This window comes from Melanostigma gelatinosum (assembly GCF_949748355.1).
Source record: "Melanostigma gelatinosum genome assembly, chromosome: 4".
In the NCBI taxonomy this organism is placed as follows: Eukaryota; Metazoa; Chordata; class Actinopteri; order Perciformes; family Zoarcidae; genus Melanostigma; species Melanostigma gelatinosum.
The window spans coordinates 20,022,636-20,043,747 of record NC_136637.1 but is presented as its reverse complement, the minus strand read 5'-3'; the positions used below and the strand labels follow the sequence as shown (position 1 = coordinate 20,043,747).

Below are 21,112 nucleotides of genomic sequence, written 5' to 3'. Positions count from 1 at the left end.
TGAGAAATACAAAGCTGATGCATTTAGGTATTGATAGACTCAGCGTTGCCATGGATGTGTAGCAGTTGCGTACTCTCCGTTGCGTTGTGTTTAATTCAGGACACGATATCTTTTGATGGCTCCAACCAGACGTTTATTCATCGGACAGAATATAGCTGGTAAAAGACAGAACAGCTTCAGTGACTCTCATAGACAACGTTGTGGTCACAAGCTCCGGAACACTGTTAAATCAAAAGGGACAAATACTTAAGCTAACTGTGGTTAGCATGTTGCTCATGCTAAATGCTAAATGCTAAATCAGTTAAAACCATTTGCTCTAGAAATTATAAATTAAAACAATTATACGAACAAAAAGGGACTTCTAGACATCTCTATATATATATATATATATATATATATATATATCTCTCTCTATATATATATATATATATATATCTGTACATCAGACATCGAATGAGATGTTTCACAACGGAGCTTGTCACAGGTCAACCTGCCATGGAAACAGCTTGCTTCAGACTAGTTCATGAAAGCTGGGCGCACCACTAGAGTCTGCAAGCAGCCAGCAGAGGGCGCTGTTACACACAACCCACTTGTCTCCATGGGGAACTAATGATACGTTGTAAATGATATTTAAACAAGGAAATAACATGAAAATGATAAGGATTAGCAATAACTTAAATAATATAGTAATACTAGCAACCAATGGCCAGTGATGGCAAGTGGAATCATTCACTCTGTTACAGATGCAGCCAGCATTTCAGCTCACACCTCAAATCATCATCTGCATCACCAACTGTTAGCAGCTTGTACTCACTGCAGTGGCTTACAGTTAGGTGAAACGTGGGTTGTACGTGATCAAAATAGAGATAGCGACTATCTGACACAATGTAGTCGAAATTAAAGGAGGTGTTGTTTGCTTTGTCTGTTCACTGTGTCACCTCATATCAATCTTCAGTTTGCAGAGCGTAGAACTACTATAAATATGCCATCTGAATACGAAATCTCTGCAATACCTGCTGTGGCATGACATGAGCAGAGACATGAGACGCTCCAAGGGGGGCAACGTTGAAGCCTTGATGAGATTCCACAGACAAAATGGAATAAAAATCAAACAAACCAGCAGAAATCAGCACCAGCTCAAGTTTAGGAAATGTATCTGCTCGACTAAATAACAACATTGACAACATATTATTCCAAAACTCGATGTTCACTTACGTCGGTACAGTGCACATGTCTTTCTTTTGTCTTTTAGTGACAACCACCCATTGATCCAAATGAGAAAAAGTCCAAATGTTCCAGTTGTCGAAACTGATGCACCCTAACCAGGAGCTGTTAACCACAGGAGCTGAATATCTAACGGGTTACATGCGATAGGATTTTCAAATCCCTTAGCTGTTTGGTGTGGCCTGATGTTCTCATCTGACCTGTTGGAGATACTCATGTCCACAATGCAGAACATCTCAAAGTGGAGACGGTGTCCGTTATTGAATTTATTCATCTTCGTCTTCCATCTCGCAAACTCACAGACGGATATCTATCGTCTGTTGAAGCTCCTGTTGTGTGTCTTCATAACGCAAACTGATCAAATAGCACACATCAAAACGCGCGGGCACACACACACACACACAGATCGGTCAAGGCTTCGCTGATTCCTGGAGAAACACAGGAGTTGCTGTGTTTCGTCTTTGGCTTGCTGTTCTCATCTCCCTCTCCATCTGTATTCATTCAAGTCCGGTAAATGCATGACACAAACTTGGCATCTGGGGCAGCGTCCCCGGAGTTTTGTGCTTTCTCGTCTTGCGGGTTGTCGTGGATCGTGGCTGTGCATGTTGCCGTGGTTCTGCTTGCAGCCCACTGCTGCTATTTCTATTATTAGTCATATTTCTATCATTTTTATAAATGTTGTTGTTGTTGTTGCTGTGCATTTCTCACTCTCAACCCAACCGTTTGAGGCAGATGTCCATCGACTTAGACAATGTTCCAAACGTCGTTGATGTAAACACAGAGTCCGCCTTCTCTCGTTCCACCTGAGTCCTGCGCTCCGTCCGGTGTACGCCCGTAAAGTGCAGCTTGATCTGGGATAACAAAACGGAGCCAAGCCTCTGTGGGCACAACAGTCACTGACTTCCCGTTGCTGGGTTAGCCTGAAGTCTTTCATCCATCTTATTTTCCTTCGCCCTGACATTAGCCAGGAGTAGGGTGGGTAGTTGAGTAGCCTTAAGTCCTAACTGGGTTAGCTGAGCTTCCATCTCGACTCTCCTGCCTCTCCTCCTGGGGCAGTCGACTCCGCTTTCAGTGGCGTTTGGTCAGGCCGTCTGGCTGGGTGGTCGGAAGATGCCGCGGGCAGTGAAAAGTCGTCTCCAGGTCCGCTGCACTTTATATGCGCTCCAGTAATAAAGACTAAAAACACAACAAATTAAAACAAAAATGTAGCAAAGTTTATGGGAGCTACATGCGCCGCTGCAGACGTGACAATGTTGGGCCTCTGCATATTAAGAGCACGGTTTAGACCTGCTTTAGGCGACACCGACAGTGCAGAACCATGTCAACACACTGATCTGCAGTCTGACACCAGTGGAGAATACTGAAGGTGACAGACAATGGAGGGTCCTCGGTGTGATGAACCGGTCGTCTTTAATATCACCACACGTCTAAAGCAGATGAGCAACAATCAGTTGAGCATGGGACACACGTTTAAGAACACAACATGGACAAAACTCTTACACCGCACTGCCTCAACGGTAAGTCATGTGTTCAGGTGTCCAACTTTTCTGAGCACTCTTCGGGCTTCCCGTCCCTGTTGGAGTAAAAGTGAAACTGCTCATAAATATTTGAATTTGCATATCTACAAATGTCAAGGATGAAATTGAAATCTGATGACTAACTTTGTATAAATGGGAAAAGCTGGGGCATTACAAAAGCTAACCCATACTGCAAGCACTGAAGATAATAACACTGCACTGCCCACATAGTATAAAAACCACTAGGTGGTACAGGTGTACAGTATGAAGAACAGGGAATTAGAATTTGAGAGGTGTTCCAAAAGTCTTTTACCAGAATGTACCCTTCACATTGGTCCTTAATTGGCTATGTCACTGACTGATTGGCTGGAGCTTTAATTAGAACAGGGGTGTCCAAACTTTTTTCAAAGAGGGCCAAATTTGATAATGTGAAAATGCCCAAGGGCCAACAGTCCCTGCTGACATTATTTTAAACAATACAAGTAGCCTATACATACATTGTTATTTTATCATTTTATTTTCAATGACAGCAAATAGCAATGTAACCAAATGTAAGCATTCATGTGTGAACACATCTCAACAACTATTCTGCCTTTCTTTCACATCTTGAAAGTCAGATAACAAAGAACAAGCCATCTAAAAGCTAATTACATAGGAACCGATCAATGTTCTCACCTCAAGACAATCTTAAATATGACTTAGTGAGGGTGATGAAAAGTTGTCTAACATTTAAATTCAACACACATGAAACAGGCTCACGAAAAAAATCAAGTTGTCTCTTCGTATCTGATGATAGCTCTTCAGTGTTACGAGCCAGGCAAACATTAGCAAACTCTGTCTTCTTCTCGGGGAAAATGTTTTCTGCTATTTTCATAACACAGTCTTTGATAACCTCACATTCCGTAAAAGGTTTGTCATGTTTAGCAATTACCACGGCCACTCCGCAACTTACTTTGATGATGTTTTCATGTGAAAGGGACCGCTGCTGTGTGGCCAAGTTATCTTGGAGTTGCTTCACTTTTCTAGCACGGACGCTCTCTGATAGCTTGTTGTAGCATTAGCACGTTTGGTCTCGTAGTGTCTCTTTACATTATATTCCTTAAACAAGGCAACAGTCTCATGACAAATTAGGGAGACACAGTTGTTTCGGTTTTCGGTGAAAAAAATATTGCGATCTCCACCTCTCCTGGAAGCGGCGGCCCTCATTATCGACTTTCCTTTTTTGACTTGCCGTAGCCATGACAGTTCAAGGGTCAGAGCCAATTTCAAACAGCCAGACAGTTACAGAGTGGTGCTGCCACCATGAGGTAAAAATAGGAATTGCATGTTGAATTTGTATGATTTATTCATTCCGTTTTGACTGTGCTGGCGGGCCATAAATAATGCATTTTAAGACAGAAGGCGCGGGCCGTATAAAATCTGACCTCGGGCCGTGATTGGCCCGCGGGCCGGACTTTGGACATGCCTGAATTAGAAGTTGTATGTCTATGTGTGTCTTTTGGGGGTCGTTTAGGGACGTTTCTAAGGTCTGGCTTTACAAATGGTCCACTCCTAAGAAACAGGGAACCAAACAAGAGAGCGATGGATTTAGAAAAGGAAAGAAAAAGAAAGAAAGAGGGAAACATTCATTCCTCAGGAGTATGCGCGCGCGTGTGTGTGGAAGTGTATGTGTTAGTGTGTGCACATTTGTATGTCTGAACCCGCTCACCTCTCTGTCTACCCATCTGTCCTTGGCATTCTGCTCACACACACACACACACACACACACACACACACTGATATGAAAACATGGCCTGAGAGAGATGCAACAGGAGGACTGAAACACATTAAGAAGTAATAACATACAGAGAGAAAGAAAGGGAGGCACAGAAATTCTCGAACTGGCAGACGGAAAAAAGCCTCCAAGTTCATCCGAAGGCCAAAATGAAATAACAGTTGAGAGAGAATTAGCTTTAAAGGATAAATCAGCTCCTCTGAAAAGAAGAGCACATATGTCACACAGAGCTGCATCCAATTTGGATGCAGCTCTGTGTGTTTCATTGCGTTTCATTTTCCATTTCATATACCATTCTGATCTGACCGACCCCTTATCATTTTTGAGTTGACGCAGAGTGCAAGAGTAAAGTATAAAACCGCCAGTTACTCAGTCAGAATTTAAGATCACATTAAGTGCCTTTGTACTCTATAAATATTGCAGTTTGAATAGAAATACGACCGTAGAAGAAATTCGATTCAAAGTCATTGCTCCATCGCTCCTGTACATTATTCATATACAGTATGAATATACTGTGTACAACAGGTGATGGTTTTAGCGGACAGTATAGATCCAAGACAAAACTGACAGAAGGGCGGGACTCAGAGAAAACGTTGCAATTACAAATCCGTCTGCTCCTTCAGCACCACGGACAGCGCCATGGATTTATCAATACACAGCACAGTCAGGCTACTGGTATTTCAGAGCCGCGGTCGGGGCCACAGGTTAGAACTCGCACAAACCTCAGTCAGATAAGAAAGGATCAATGCGTCAGGCAAACACATTCAACTTAACAACCCCTGCACTGTCTCTGCTTCCACAGGGATGGAGACGGGGGGGGGGGGGGGCAGGTTAACAAAGTGGCATGTTTGTTTGTAATTTTGCCAACAAGTAGGACGCCCACCCCACCTCATATAGCCTACCGTCTGTATATATGTTCAGATGTGTCAATATACAAGCTCTCCAGCAAAGTGATCATGTATAGAGCGAAAAGGGACTTTAAATGTAAAAGCTAATAGTGGAGTTGCTTCTAGTAAATGACAAACATGCAGTAGAACTGACTCAAATTAAGAAGCCAGCGTGGCCAATGAGAGGATCAGGAAGACGTGGCAAACGCGTCTCCTCAGGGACTTGCTTTGTGATGGTGGGTACCGGCTAAGAGCAGGTTAGAGAACGAGAAGAGAAGAGAACAAAGGATGTCCAAAGCTGAACTGCGTGTGTTTCGAACAGACGGTGAAGCCACATGTATCGCTTTAGTCGTTCATGTTACATGGCAACATATGGCAGAGATACGAACCTGAGACGGGAGCTGAGCATACAGAGACGAGGTGCAGAGGAGAGACGGTATATGGAGGCTATCAAGGCATTTACATAGACTGTATGAATACAAACACCCTATTTGCAGATAGTGTGTCAGGTTGTGTGTTGTCACACCAGCACTGTGCAAGAGATGACATCATTGTATGAGATGCTGAGAGCTTGCTCGGTGTTCAGGGAGGAGGAGGAGGAGGAGGAGGAGGAGGAGGACAGTGCTGGAGAGAATTTTCTGTAAGTGCGATGAACATTTTCTAATGTGGTCGACTTAAAAATCCGATGTGTCCTCCGATGTGAATATGACGGCTCTGTTTACCTGAACAGATTCTGGTGCAACCTCATGTTCCACAGGAGAATACGTTTGTTTTTATATTATTGTTAATAGTATTCAGGGTTTCGGTGAAAATATTAGGTTGTTATATTATCACAGAGAAACAATGACTGTTCTGGATTTGTGCAAACATGTCATCAGATCAATCAGATATCTGCCACTTTGACTCGAAAGGTGCGTTCACACCAAACGTGCCGCCAATTCTTCGCGCGAGTAGTTTACATAAAAAGTCTCCGCACAGACGCGATGAGACTGGAGTGACGCTCATTGGCGATGGCGCGGCTGCCGTGATTGACAGTGAATACAGCTCGATAAAATACACGGAGATCCTCCGGACTATGTTGTGAACCCAGACAAGATGGCGTTTAATTCCCACGCCATGGACTTCCACAAAAAGTACGAAGCAGAAATAGAGGTCATCTTTTCCATGGTTGATGGCGGAAATAAATGGCGGACAGTTGAACAACTTCCAGGGTGATAAGCCACGCCCCCTCTCCGGCAGGTTTGGCGCGATTCACGCGAATGACCACGCGAGTGAACGCGGCGCAAATGACAATTAACGTTTGGTGTGAACGCGGCATAACTCAAACATTCTAGTTTTGTTTGATCTTATTGTGACTCCTTTCACCTGTTGCACATTTGACCTTTTGAGGTTTCCTAAACAAAGACATAAACACCCCCCCCCCACACCCTATTTAACATAACGACCAAACAACTATAAAGAGATACAATGCAGCTGCATAGAGACACAAAGAAACCTCAAAATGACCACAAAGCAACTACAAAGAGACGTATATTGATAACAAAGATACTCAAAATAACCACAAAGAGACACAAAGCAACCACAGAAAGACTCAAAAAGCTCACAAATAAACATAAAACTACATCTGTCAATGGCATATACTGTACAATATTGTCAAAGTTAGGGAAAAGTTATGGTTACTCACTTTGGTTTCCTGCATTAAAGTTAGACGAGCACCACGCCTGTCCATCACCACGGCCACCACATATGTGTTCTCACGACATAAAGAACACACTACTTCCTGCATTTTCGCCGCACACTAAATTGTGAAGTGCCAGACTGTCATATAAGAACACAACAGAGAATTATTAAAGGATAGAGCTGCATATTTGCAGCTACTGTTCAACTTTACAGACACACACAGACACAGACCAACAAACACACATAGATGCACATCTCTACATCTTGATTTCTCTAAATGAAACCACACAGAAGAAGACTAAAAGGCTGCTGAGAGGAGAAGAGACGCCTCACTCGCACACTTGTTTTCCTTTACACTGCAGAACACGGTCTTTGCTGCATTCGGTGACAAAGAACCACTCATCACTTTTACCAAATACTCTACCTCTATTAAGACAGGCTGACATCGCTCTGCAGCCTGATGCTTTCATGTTTCCTACTCACGTCCGCTGTGCACGAGTTTGTTAATGTGGCATTTGTATTGCGTGCATGTGTGTGTGTGTGTGTGTGTGTGTGTGTGTGTGTTTGTGTGTGGCTGCACTTCTTTCGCTCCCCAGCTGGCTGTAAAAACGCCGGCTTCTAATAGGTTATTGACGGGCGCCAGAGGAAGATGATGACATCACCTCCGACCAATAGCATGGCTGCGACTGACAGACGAGAGGAGGGACGGACGTGGAGTACGGAGGGATGGAGATGGAAGAAAAGGATGGAGAGATGGAACGGAGGAGCTCTTTTAATTTGTGTTTTGCTGAACTCAGCGGCTCCTGTTACCGAGGCGGGGAGGGGGAGGCGGGAGTAAAGGAAGAGTGATGAATGAGTGAATAAAATAAAAATAAGAAAAAAGGGGAGAGAAAGAGATAGAAGATGTAATGGGAAGAGAGAGGGATAGATTGAGGACTACATAAAGCAGGAGCAGTGAAATAAAAGATGAGTTAATGGTTGCAGGTCTGCAGATTGTTAGAGTGGTTGTTAGCGGTGAGCAGTTAATGGATTGGATGGGAGGGTGGGAAGAAAGGAAGTAAGGCTCCATCTATCTGGTGGATGGAGAGGAGAGAGTGGTGAGAAGAGGAGGAGAGGATTCCCATTATGTCTGTTAAAGTTGGAGAAATGATTATAGGCACATAAAAGATCATCGACTGCTTGTGTGGATGAGCGGGCTGAGCTGCAGCGTGTCTTTATACGTTCACGTGTATACAGCATGTGTGCGTTTTGTATGTCAGGGTGTATAGTTTGTGTTGAAGACAAAGTATATTCTGCTGCAGTTTGAGCCAACATGAGTCATTGTTTCCAAAACAGAGACCGCCCACTCTGTGCCTGACAAGTAGGCACAATGTGTGTGTGTGTGTGTGTGTGTGTGTGTGTGTGTGTGTGTGTGTGTGTGTGTGTGTGTGTGTGTGTGTGTGTGTGTGTGTGTGTGTGCGTGTGTTTGTTAGTACATCCATGTAATCATCATCCATATTCTAACTCGGTCAAAGTGTGCAAACAGACACACAAGACACTGACACAAATACACACAAACCCAGCAGTGATGAAAATGCCCATATGGCCACGTATTCATGCACATAGGCATGTTTGTGTTTCCATACTTGTGAGGACACTCATTGACATAATGTATTCTCTAACCCACTAGAACTCATTCTAACTCGAAAAAAGAAAGGACTTAACCATCCAACAGCCCTGTAATGAAGTGAGGGGGGGACAAAAGGTCTTCACTTTGAAAACTGTCCTCGCTATCTTAAAAATACTTTCCAAATTCCAGTCTCACTTTCAAAAAGAAAATTTCAATTTCCAAAAATCGCCCTCACTACCCAACATGTGCCAGATTTTGATAAACATCTGTACAATAATGTCTCTATTCACTAAAATGTCCTTGCTTTCCAAAAATGTCCTCACAGTGAAAACATTTTAAAAATAAAATAACAATAATAGAAATAAAATGTTCGTTGTCAAAAATGTCTTCACTTTCCAAAAAGGTTCTTCCATTCCAAAAAACATGTCAAAAACAGGTCTTTACATTCCACAAGTGTTCCAATTTTTCCCAAAACGTTCTGACTTTTGCAGAATGTCACTTCAAAATATTTTTACAGTCCATAAAATGTCCCCACCGTCTCAAACTCAATCTGGTCCTCACAGAGATGGAAGTGCAATCTCACACACACACACACACACACACTGGGCCAACACACTGAGTGATGTGTGGGCACGAAAAAAGGCTAGCTATCACCATGGCAACGTCTGGGCCCTGTACCAATCGGAGGTCAACTCGATGAGGTAATGTTCTCGAAATCTTTCTGAGCATGTGCGACTCACACACACACACTTTGATAGGATAGTACTGTACATAATGCAGCGCACCGACACACAAACACACACAGATAAATTAGGCAGGATCTGTAAAACATCCTGAGAGCTGCTGTACAATGCAACAACTCCCTGTTACATAACAGTATTCCATAACTCATGCAGCCCAAACACACAACAAAGAGAGACGGAGCACTGCGGCAGCGCTGATACTCTTCCTGCAGCGTGATTGATGTTGCATCACACGAATAATAATGATCCATGAGACATACCAGACCAGTTCTGCAAAACACTGATACAGGTCATTCATCACAGTACCGCACGTCATTCTACATGTTAACTAAAGGTGATTAGGGGGGGGGGGGGGCTATTTGACAACGATGCTAAGAGGATTTTGAGAAACTGTCTGTTGAATAAATGCCCAGATGTGTGGATCTCCTGGTCAAACCTTGACCTCTGTCGTTGAAGGCACTTTAACCCCATCGTACATGACTTAGAGAGCAGTAATGAAGTCAGTGCTCTGACACGGCGGTTACAGCTGATGATAACACCGGAAGCGTTCCCCTCAAGGTAAACACCTTCAGCTCTGTCCGCACGTTTGCCGTAGTCTGTACTGTTAGCGCCGTTAGCACCGTTAGCTACAAGCGGCCATCTTAGGCGTTGAGAGGAAAACGAAATGCTCCCAATCTCGTTATTGTGCAACGTTAAAGGCGGTGTGGTACTGGATTACATTAGAATGACACCTCTAGATATAGTTCAGTCCAGCGGAACCATCGCTAACCATGACCTCAATGCAATTGAATGTAATTGAATTAACACCTCTGTTACAGTGGGTAAAAAACCCTGAACAGTATCGTCATATTAAAAGGAGGTGTTAGGGTTGAATCAACTTCTCATACTGTTGCTTTGTCAGATTCAACACAATATGTTGAATCACTTCAACCACTTGATCACACAGTTATAAATGACCTCAAAACATATATGGCATCAGGGTCCAGTAGAATGCAAGATCAGCCGTGGACAGACAGACAGACTCACACACACACAACCAAATAAATAATCTCCTGGCGGAGGTAATGTAAGATAATAGTGCCAGAGCCAAATATCTTCAAAGAAAAGAAGTGAGAACCAAGCAAACGCAGCTACAAAATCAGAGGGATCATTTATTAATCCAAGATAATTGCTGTTGCAGCTCTTCTGCTGAAGCGACCGTTAGCTTTGACTGCTTTGAAGGCAGGATAAAGAGACTTTACACACAGCCAGACATTTCTTCTCATTACCTTCCATCTCATCTGCCTGTGCAACTCGAACGGGCAATCTGACAACGAGAAGAGACGACAGCAAAGACAGAGACATCTATTCTTACTCCTGTTCGCCCTCCCGTTGTCCTTCCTCACATATCCCATGGCATCGGGCCATCCCCCTCTGCCCTCCGACATTCAAACTAAACTTTTCACACGTGTCGGCACGAATCCGCACACGAGCAACCGCTTTCCATACATATTCCATAGGATCTGTCCATGCCTATCAGACCGCCTACTCTCATGCCGCAACCTTTCTGTCTCAACATATATGTGGGTTTGCGTGTCAAGGCTGCATGCTAACTTCCTCTGAGTGCCTCCATGTCAGCTCCTTTCAGTCAATTACTTTGAGTTTGTGCATATCTTGGGCCCCGTGCTGACCTCCAACACTGCTCAGGCAAGCCAGGTGTGTGTGTGTGTGTTTGTATGTCTCTCTACACTAAATCTAATCTTTATGCCCAATAAACTGCATTGGATTTGCAGAGTTGCTGACGTGCACTGAGAAAAATATCAGTCATAACAATTCCTTTATTTTTCAACGTGGGTCTTATGATCCTGATCTTCTGGATCAAACATTTTAAAGGGAAATGACACTTTTTTCATACATCCTGGGTTCTGACTTTCATCGTTTCAAACATCACTGGTGAAATACAAGTTTACTTTTAAGTCTCCTCCCTCATCACGATGTGAATGTTCATGAAAGAGCGGCATCATATTTAGATCAAGGTATCTTTTATGAGCAGACCCTTGGGAATTATCACTAATATCGTAATTACTAATGATTCATTTTTATTCTAAAAACTAGATATTTGGATTTCCCTCCCTCTGTTCGTACCCTTTGATCCTTTGAAGTGATGGCAGACTGACAGGTTTGGTGCTTTGTGCAATTTACAGATGTGCTCAGGGAATCAACATCCAAACTGTGTTTGAACTGCTACCGCTCACAGCTGCCAACAGGCTGATTGTCTGTTGATTCAACTCCTTATTTGAGGCATCATTATGAACATTTTTTTCCAACTGAGGAATCTTTGTAACCGAATGACTGCAGACTGCTGCTGACTGCTCAATAAATCCTGATGAATACCCACTTTGAATTCTGTCAACTCAAACCTGCTCCGTTACCGCCGTTACACACGTAAGGCTCAGTTGGTATGAACAGAATGCCTCCGAAGCCAAACTGGACCACGGATATTTGTAAAGCACTGTAGAAACTAGCAATCAAAGACACACAGTAGCGGCACTTCTACGTTTTACTGTACCGTGACTTTTTCTTGCGCGCCGGCACTTCTCACAACCTGCCGGTACTCTTTTCTTGAACTTGAAATCTTCTCCTATATCTTTTATTCAGTGTAGAAATTCAGAATGCAATAATAATTGCTTGATATTAATATTCACTTTTGGCCCTCACCAACGACAGGCTGCTCATTTCTAAATACCATGTGACTTGACGCAGTAGTTTGTTAATGGGAAGCTGTCTCAGTTGGTATTCTTCAAACTGTTGCAAAGTTGCAAACATGGAACCACGATGAACCATCGAAGGGTGCTCCAACTAACCAACTCATTTTGGTTTGGTTCATTTAGGCTGGTGTGAAAGCTGTCAAGCTCGAACGGTCCCAGTGCTCTTCATTCTCCCCTGGTGGTCCATGTAGCGTTGATGATGCACCACCACTGAGTGTATGTGTACTTATCTTGGTTGGTTGCAATAAGGCATTGTGAACACAAAATGGACCTGCACTAAAAAGCAGGAAACTGTAAATATAATTTTTCCTTGGTCTGAACCAAGCGAGACGAACTACAGGTATGAGAGAAACATGAATTACTTAAACAAGAGAAAAGTTACTTGAAGGTCTTATTGAACAGCAAGAAACCAACAACAAATCATTGCTGTAAGTGGTCATGAACTCTACCAACATTCAAGAGTGAGAATGGAGACAATGGATGAGGCAGCGACGGATGAAATGCCTGCACTAAATAAACCTTTTTTGAAACACTTTCATGCTTTTGTCCCTCCTCTCCCCTCCTCAGAGTGGAGTCTGAACTCTGATTTTGTGAGCTCCCCGCCTCGCTCCCAAAAAATAAAGTACGGCGTCAGAGCACTCCCTGGTGGTGCCAAACCTGAACTTCAGCAACTCAAACTTGGCAAACTTTTTTTGTTGTCTGAGTGACTTCGGCTCCATTCAGTCGCAGCACACCGACACGACCCGGGTCGTTCTCAGCAGGAGTTTGTACTGGTTTGAATACAAAGAGGAGCGCAGGAGATGAGCCTTGGCTGTTCGTGTTGAGCCACTTGTTGCTCCTCCAGTATGTTACTGAGCAGAGAGCCACAGAACTTAATAAACTGTAAGTGTCGCTGCATTTCAATGCATCCCATCACTCCATCATAAGGGGCAACGCTGGTGGATGCCCTCATACATTTGGTCATCATTCTTTATTAGATAGACTACAGAATTCTGCTGCCTAATATACTGTATGTAGTCTGACGACATTTAAGCACAGTTAACAAAAAGACATTTAACGAGCACGCTATCTGTAAAACAGTGTGCTGCATATTGATACGGTTACAGGCTGGCATGGATCAAAGTGAAAAATGGGCGGACACTGTGCATGTGTTTTATGAACCGTGTGCATTGTGTGAAGTCACACCACAATGTTTAGTCGGTCTTTAGTCAGTCACTTTAACGCTCACACTGTATGGATGAATTGACAGGGCAGGGACGCTCCACGGATTAACATGTTTTATTGCGGGCTCACACTAAACGTAAGCATGGAACCCCCGGTTCGTTTTGTCACTGTCATTTCCAATTGCAGTAAAGGTTATTCAAGCTTGTTTTTTGATGGCTTGAGACTTGGATTGAGACTTGTGCCGTGTCGGAAGAGTTCCAAATCCTGACATTTGCTTACATTTCTGTCCTTGAATGAATCTGCACATTTCATGGAGTATGTACCTGAGTCCAGAGCCTGCCGCAGCTCTGCGGGTCCACTGGAAGCTGGAGGAACTCGATACAGAGACTCGTTGTTCAAACCTGCAGGAAAAAAAAACAGGTAGCGGAAGAGGGAGGAAGTCAGCTGGGTGTTTCCCCTTAGGATACAACAAAAGGACATACAGTAAATCATACTCTACAAATAATGTTAAGTCTTTAATTACAGCTCCAGAATGCTGATGCTGAGTAAAATTGGTTTCGTCAGTTGACGTATCAAATATAAAGCTCCACTTTAGAAATGGAATATTGTTGAAGATTTTTCCAAAAGCGAAATGAGAAGATGGATATCAATCCCATGTCTGTGTGTTACATACAGAGCCAGAGTCAGGCTGTTATTAGCCTAGCTTAGCATAAAGACTGGAAGCAGGGGCAAACTGGTAGCCAGAATTTCAACAATACACATCCAAACACCTCTAAAGCTCACTCATCAACATGCTGTATGTTGTCTGGTCCATCGATGATACAAAATGTAAAGAAATCAGTTTGTGGTTTCCGGGGGAGTTACGTCCTGGAGCTATTTCTCCTTTAACAACAATGCAACAATCCAACAATGCAACTTCCTGAAACCTGGTCATCACATTGAAGTAACCGGTTTCACCATCATGTCTGCATAGAGACTAAAACCAAAACATGTGCTCACTGACCGTATCTGACATTCTGCACTACAGTGTAGCCGGAGAGGCTGCACTAGAAGAAGTGGGTGGATGGATACTACTAGAACTCCCGCTACAGTTGAAAATGATTGTCTTTACAGTCCTGTCTGTGTGCAAGTTAAACAAACAAGATATAAAATGTTCATTCGTGAGTTTCAGGAGTGTAGATTGCGTTTCCCCCGCTTCCACTCTCTATGCTCACCCTGACGTCGGATGTGTACAGTAGTAGTCCTTGAATGAATATGCTGGCTACACATCCGTGTTTCACTTTGTATTTCCTCACCGTGTTTCTCTGCAGCTTCGATGAGTCTCCAAACAGCCACAGGAGCCGCTTCAGACAGAAGCTCCGCCTCCATGCCTGAGAGAGAGAGATTATGTTTTATTCATTTCCATAAACTGTGGTTCCCTTTATGATTTTCTTCGTTCCAACACCCCCAACTATTTATTTGTTAACGATGTACAGTAAAGTCCACAATTAACTTTAATGTGCCATTTTTTAAAACATATTTAAGAAATAAAATCATTATTTTATGTGCTGTTTTGCTCCATAAACCGGTTTCTGCACAAGACAAAATGACACTATAGATTTAAAAAGGGCTGAGAGATCATTATGTCAAATGTTAATTAAAATTTCCCTTGAATTAAATCAATACCAGAAATCATCAGACAACGTTAACGTTAACAGGAAAGATGCTTTGCTCTGCCAGTTATTCCACCTGCAAGACCCTGAGCATGTTTTGAGCAATTTCTACAATCCACCCATCTGAACAGTTGAAGCAGAGTCAGGGTTCCCACGCTTGCCTTGAAAAAAAATTTCCATGCTACCTCCTGATTTTCCAGGTACCATATTAAGTGATGATCTATAGGCCCCTGAAGCTTTCCGCCCCCATCCGCGCCCCCCTCCCCTCACACACACAACCCCCTATACGTCAATGTAATAAGTCAAACACAAACGTAATCAGGGAGAAAATACGTTTTTAGTCAAACATAATTGAGAATGCATTTTAGTTTTGGGGGAACGTCATTTTTAGGAGACAGGACTGCACCATTACACCACCATTACATTTTTCCTCTCGCGCACCCCCTAGAGGCAGCTCGCGCACCCCACTTTGGGAATCCCTGCTCTACAACATGGGATCATCCATTTCTATCTACAGTAAAAGCTGTTCACATGTAAAGCGTTTTTATAAACTCATCTTAATTCTGTGCTCAATAGTTTCATTTTATGACTATTTTACACATCATCCAATGAAATTTTCCAGGACAACTGTTTCAATTTCCATGTAAGTGTTAACTTTTGCTCAGTTTCCATGACTTTTCCAAACCTGGAAAATGAAAAAATAAATGCCATGTTTTCCAGGTACCGTGGGAACCCTGAGAGTATTAGTGTGACTGCTGGTTTCCCCTCCAGGGAGCATGTACTAAAGCCCCAACTACTACTGAACACACACACACACACACACACACACACACACACACACACATTTGCAGTTGGTTTATTTGAAAGACAGTTTCACATGTGAAACGTATTAATAAAACATTAGAGCTGCCGGTAAACTCTATTGCTGGAATTTAAACATGTGGCAGCCCTGCAATGAAATGAAAGATATCTGAATGGCTAAACTGGCTATGGAAATAATCAGATATCTGCATAGATTTCAATATTGTGCATGTGCTGCTGCCTGCAGCTAATTCACTGGAGTGGATGTGAAAAAGGTTAAACATGTGGGACTTTATTACAGCCCACAGGCTGCAGCAGCAGCAGCTGTCTTAACATCCACTATTGGGAATCAATTAGAAGAGAGAAATCCCCAATTAAAGATTTAACAAACCCAGTTCCACAAGCACACTTTCACATGGTTGTGTTTTCACTGTGGGAAGTCACGTACACAACATGACCTGGTATTGAAGTGGTTTGACTTGAGAAAACATTGGTTCCAAGTCTATGACAAAAAAAAACAGCCTTGTTCACCCCTCCAGAATATGAAATCCTTTTTAGCACTCTGACCTTGAAGAGAACCAACCACTGACGCCACCAACATTTTAACAAACATCAGCATAAGTCACAAATTGTGAACTCAAGAGCAATCAGGATTTCCCCTTCATCAGGCTTTTCAAGTAGAGTGGCGGTCGGGGGTGATGCACGGGTCAAACAAATACTGCTGTTCGTGTCATATGTGGAACCAAAGGTCCATAGTGAACTGGAGTACTTTTGTTACCTACCTTGCATACTTATTTCAACCCAAACCAAGATCTTCTACTAGACCTAACAAAGTAGTTTTTTGTTTCAATCCACAAAGTATGTATCACATGGTAGGCACTTCTTACAATGCATTAGCTTTAGAATAAAGAAACTAAGCTCCTCCCCTTCTGGTGCCCCCTATGGGACCTTATTTTGGAAATAAATTGTACATCCCGGTAGGAAACACAGGTATCCTAGCTTCAGTGAGAGATGTCACTTACACAACCTTTAGGTGTGTAGTCATTCTAATAACATATTTTTAAAGTCTTATACTTGCAAAAATAAAATGCAACTTTCTTGAGGTGCGAAATGACCTTTTAGATTGACAAACATCAAATGTGTAATTGATTGCAAAATTCAAATGGGATCAAACAATTATTTGTCTCTCGCCGTTAACTACCGTACATATTATTTCCGAAATAAGGTCCCACGGTGGTCCATCGGAAAGGGGCAGGACTGTGCCCCTCTATAATACATATAACCACTGATGAAGCGCATTCAATCTGCTGATGACATTCAAAATGGGTTGAACAGAAGCAAAGAGAGAACAGGACATCGTCTGCATAGAGGGAGTCCTTCAGACATCTTGTTTGGTCCTGTACATACTACACTGTACATTCTACAGTATGACTGAACAATGGACAAAAGGGTTGGAGTCATCTGTACTACAATGTCTCACAAGGTAAATTTAGCATAATATTCATTTTCACAGCACTATTTGTCCAACACGTTGTGCTCTCAGTAAAAAATACAGTTTTAATTCACTAGTTCCAATCTCTTGCCATTAGAAAGCAGTTGAGCAACTGACAATTCAACTCAAGCCTACCAGGAAAGTGAGGGGCCTTCCCTTTGAGCCGCAGAAAGTAGGGTTGCAACTAACAAGTATTTTCATCATCGAATAATCCGACAATTAATTGGTTTATATTTGGTCAGAAAATAAAAAAAGGTGCCCATCACCATCATCAGAGCCCAAGATGATCTTCAGAGTCCTTAGTTGGTCGAAAACAACAGTCCGAAACACAAAAACACAGAAGTTACTAACCGACATGAAAAGCAGCAAACCTGCACATTGGAGAATTTGGAACCAGCACATAGTTAACATTTTTTGCGAGAAAAAAATTCATCCAATATCAAAATAGTTACACATTTATTTTTTGTGACTAATTAATCAACTAATTGTATCCACTCTAGTAGGAAAGCGTTTTCATGTGAAGCATCGGTTATATATCATTGTTGCTCAACCTTGGATGCAATGAGAGTCGGAAAGTGTTTTCTCGTTATTGCACATTATAATGTATAGCCTTCTACTTTAGTACAGCATCTCTACAAGTGCACCGTTAATAACCTGCTCATTTTTCTTTTCTTTTCTTCCTCAGCCTCGCTTCCCGGCTCAGCTATTCCCTCGCTCTTTTGTTGACGCTCGTGTCGTATCACAAAACACACACTGCCGAGTGACAGTCACACCAAGTTAAATGCAATTTGTCCTTTGATGCTCACACCCTCACACACACACACACACACACACACACACACACACACACACAAACGCATGAGCCAATAATCGTATTAATCTTTTGTCGAGGAAACAACAACAAACGCATATCTGCTGCTTTTACAGGTGTACCGACCTGTATCTGCTGTACCGACTGCGTATTGTATTGTTTCCGGAGTGTGTCTGTGTGCGTGCATGCATGTGTGTGTGAGCAACGAGAAGAGGCAGAGGAAATTCCAGAGATAAAGGTCGTTAAATGTACAGTGCTTCCATTAACGTCACTGTCACAACCCCTCACAGAGGCAATATCTCACCCCGAGGAGAGGAGTGGACAATTGAAAAGACGACGGGAAAAGAAGACAAAAAGAGGATGTGACGAAGAAGGCAAGGAGATGTAGAGAAGAAGAAAAAAAGACAGGAGATGAAAATTAAAAGAGGAAGAGAAAAGAACGAGGGCAAAAGAGAAGAGGACAAACTATGAAAAGAAGAGGACAAACAGACAATAAGAGACAAAGGTGAAGAATGTGAAAAGGGAGACATAAGAGGAGAAGAGATAAGGGGTCAAAAGCCATGAGGACACAATGAGAAAAAAGAGAGAAGAGAGGAATAGCCCAGAGAAGGGACTAAAGAAAGTGAAGAAGAGGACAATGGAGAAGAGAAGTTAGATGAAAAGAAAGAGAAACATCGAAGGGGACAAAAATAACAGAAGAGATGGAGGACACAACAGAAGAGGAGAGAATAAAGGAGGACAAAGGACAAAAAGTGAATAAGACGACAATACTTCAGAGGACATAAAAGTAGAGGAGAACAAAGACTGAATAGTACAAGACAAGAAAATAGAAGGAAGATTGAAGAGAAGGAAGGGGCAATAGAGAAGAGGACAACAGAGAAATACATAAAAGAGAAGACACAAGGGCGGGAGAGAAGAGAAGAAAGCAACAGAGATTAGAGGAAGATAAAAGTGAAGAGGACAGAAACAAAACAAAAGGAAGCGTAAAAAGAAGAGAAAAGGAGGGACAACCGAGAAGACACAGACCAAAACAAAGTGAAAGAAGAAGGAAAACGACAAAGGTGATGAGAACGGAAGAGGACAACATAGAAGGAGAGAAGGGAAGACAAAAGCAAAGAGGACACAAAAAATAGAAAAAAGGAAAGAGAAGAAGACGACAAATTAGATAAATTAAAAGAATAGAACAAAGGAAAAGAGAGGGACGGTAGAAGACAACGCAGAAAAGAGGGGAGACAAAAGAGAGGAGAAGAAGACAAAGGAGAGGAGAGGAAAGAGGAGCTGCAGATAAGGAACAATGAAGCTGAGCACTCCTCCAGCTCTGCAGCACATCAGCCTCCCACCAGCTCCTATAGACGACGTATGGAGCTGCACACAAAGGCACCAACACATTACCACGGCAACACGCACGTACGCACCACATTCACATAACACAGGCGGACACACTCCCATAAACATGCAGTAAAGACTGTGCATTCACAGCTGTGGCTGTGGGAGACAAAGAGAGGGAACTACACAGCGTGTGTGTTTGTCATTGAGGTGTACCGTCATTAAAACATGCTCCATTGCATTATACTGCACAGACCCTATACTGCACTGGCATACACACATTCCACTACTCGCTGTCGCTCCATTCCTGCTACATGAACACAAAGAGACGGAAACTCACATGAACACACACACACATCTGTGTTCCCCCTGCGGACAGCTGTGGTCTCCGATCAGCAGTGTTTGAAAATGATTTATTGACCAGATGAGTTGGCATTATGAAGTAGACACTGAACCACTGCTCTTTTCAATATAAACTGACAATACACACGCACATACTGTACACACACACACACACTTGCAGAAAAACCTGAGCACCAAGATAAGAGAGCAGAGTTATAGATTGAGATGTCTGCATTACATAGATGTAACATATGGTGCCTATGGGGCTCTGCAGATCATATGTTAGGATATTCTCTTGATGAGTAATACATCACATGTCAGTCAAATACTGAAACACAGGGTATAAAAGGGGGAATTCATTTATTTGTTATGTTCACGTGAGATTATAAGCAAGTTTGATCTTCATCTGGAGTCCCTCTGCAGAGGTTTTGAAGTCTCTGATCTTTCCCCTTTTCCTCCGTCAGTCGGGGGGCGGGGGGGAGGGGGGGGGGTCTGCAGCAGGCAGGGTTCATTCCTGCAGTAGGATGGAGTGACAGCAGGGGGCAGCTGACTCCAGCCCTGACTGGACAGCACCTTTTATCTCAACGCTTCTGCAGAGGGACATCCTATCCAGCTGTGAGGGGTTCACTTCTGCCATGTCAGGAGGAGAAAAAAATAGATATGTTCTCATAAAATTACAAATTACTGAAAGGGGCCGAGATCTATTTGACCCAAAGGTAAACCGACTGACTTGTGTACTACACAGTAATTATGTACATGAGAACTCTTTTCAAGTACAGAGGGATTATTATTAAGGACGTCTATCTTCATTTTACCTTTTCTAAAGTTACTACAAGGATGTTTTAGCTGATTATGACTTATTATAACAAGTCTCAATTTCACACTGTTGCATATGATCAACATAATTAAACACAACCATCGGCAAGAAGATGAGCTGTTTCTATAGTTCTTCTTAATGCTCGTCATCTGTGGCACCGGGTCCGATTACGCGCAGGTTCAACCAGAAACTCCTCAGACTCCTCCTGACTGCAGTAACAACTGAAGTTGGCGGCTCCAGCGAGAGGAGTTTCTCCAGCGAGAGGAGTTGCTCCAGCGAGAGGAGGTGCTCCAGCGAGAGGAGTTGCTCCAGCGAGAGGAGTTGCTCCAGCGAGAGGAGTTGCTCCAGCGAGAGGAGGTGCTCCAGCGAGAGGAGTTGCTCCAGCGAGAGGAGGTGCTCCAGCGAGAGGAGTTGCTCCAGCGAGAGGAGGTGCTCCAGCGAGAGGAGTTGCTCCAGCGAGAGGAGGTGCTCCAGCGAGAGGAGTTGCTCCAGCGAGAGGAGGTGCTCCAGCGAGAGGAGGTGCTCC

General features: G+C 43.1%; 1 protein-coding gene across 2 annotated transcripts in view; it reads right to left on the bottom strand.

Moving 5' to 3' along the window:
• The window catches only part of pik3r3b (phosphoinositide-3-kinase, regulatory subunit 3b (gamma)), a gene marked incomplete at its 5' end in the record, with an annotated part of 155,750 nt that overhangs the window by 92,591 nt on the left and 42,047 nt on the right, over nucleotides 1–21,112 (bottom strand). For both annotated transcript variants that reach the window (XM_079266684.1, XM_079266685.1), the window contains 2 exons: nucleotides 13,669–13,746; nucleotides 14,641–14,715. In XM_079266684.1, coding sequence (XP_079122810.1) covers nucleotides 13,669–13,746; nucleotides 14,641–14,715 — 153 coding nt within the window. The remainder of the gene's footprint in view (nucleotides 1–13,668; nucleotides 13,747–14,640; nucleotides 14,716–21,112) is intronic.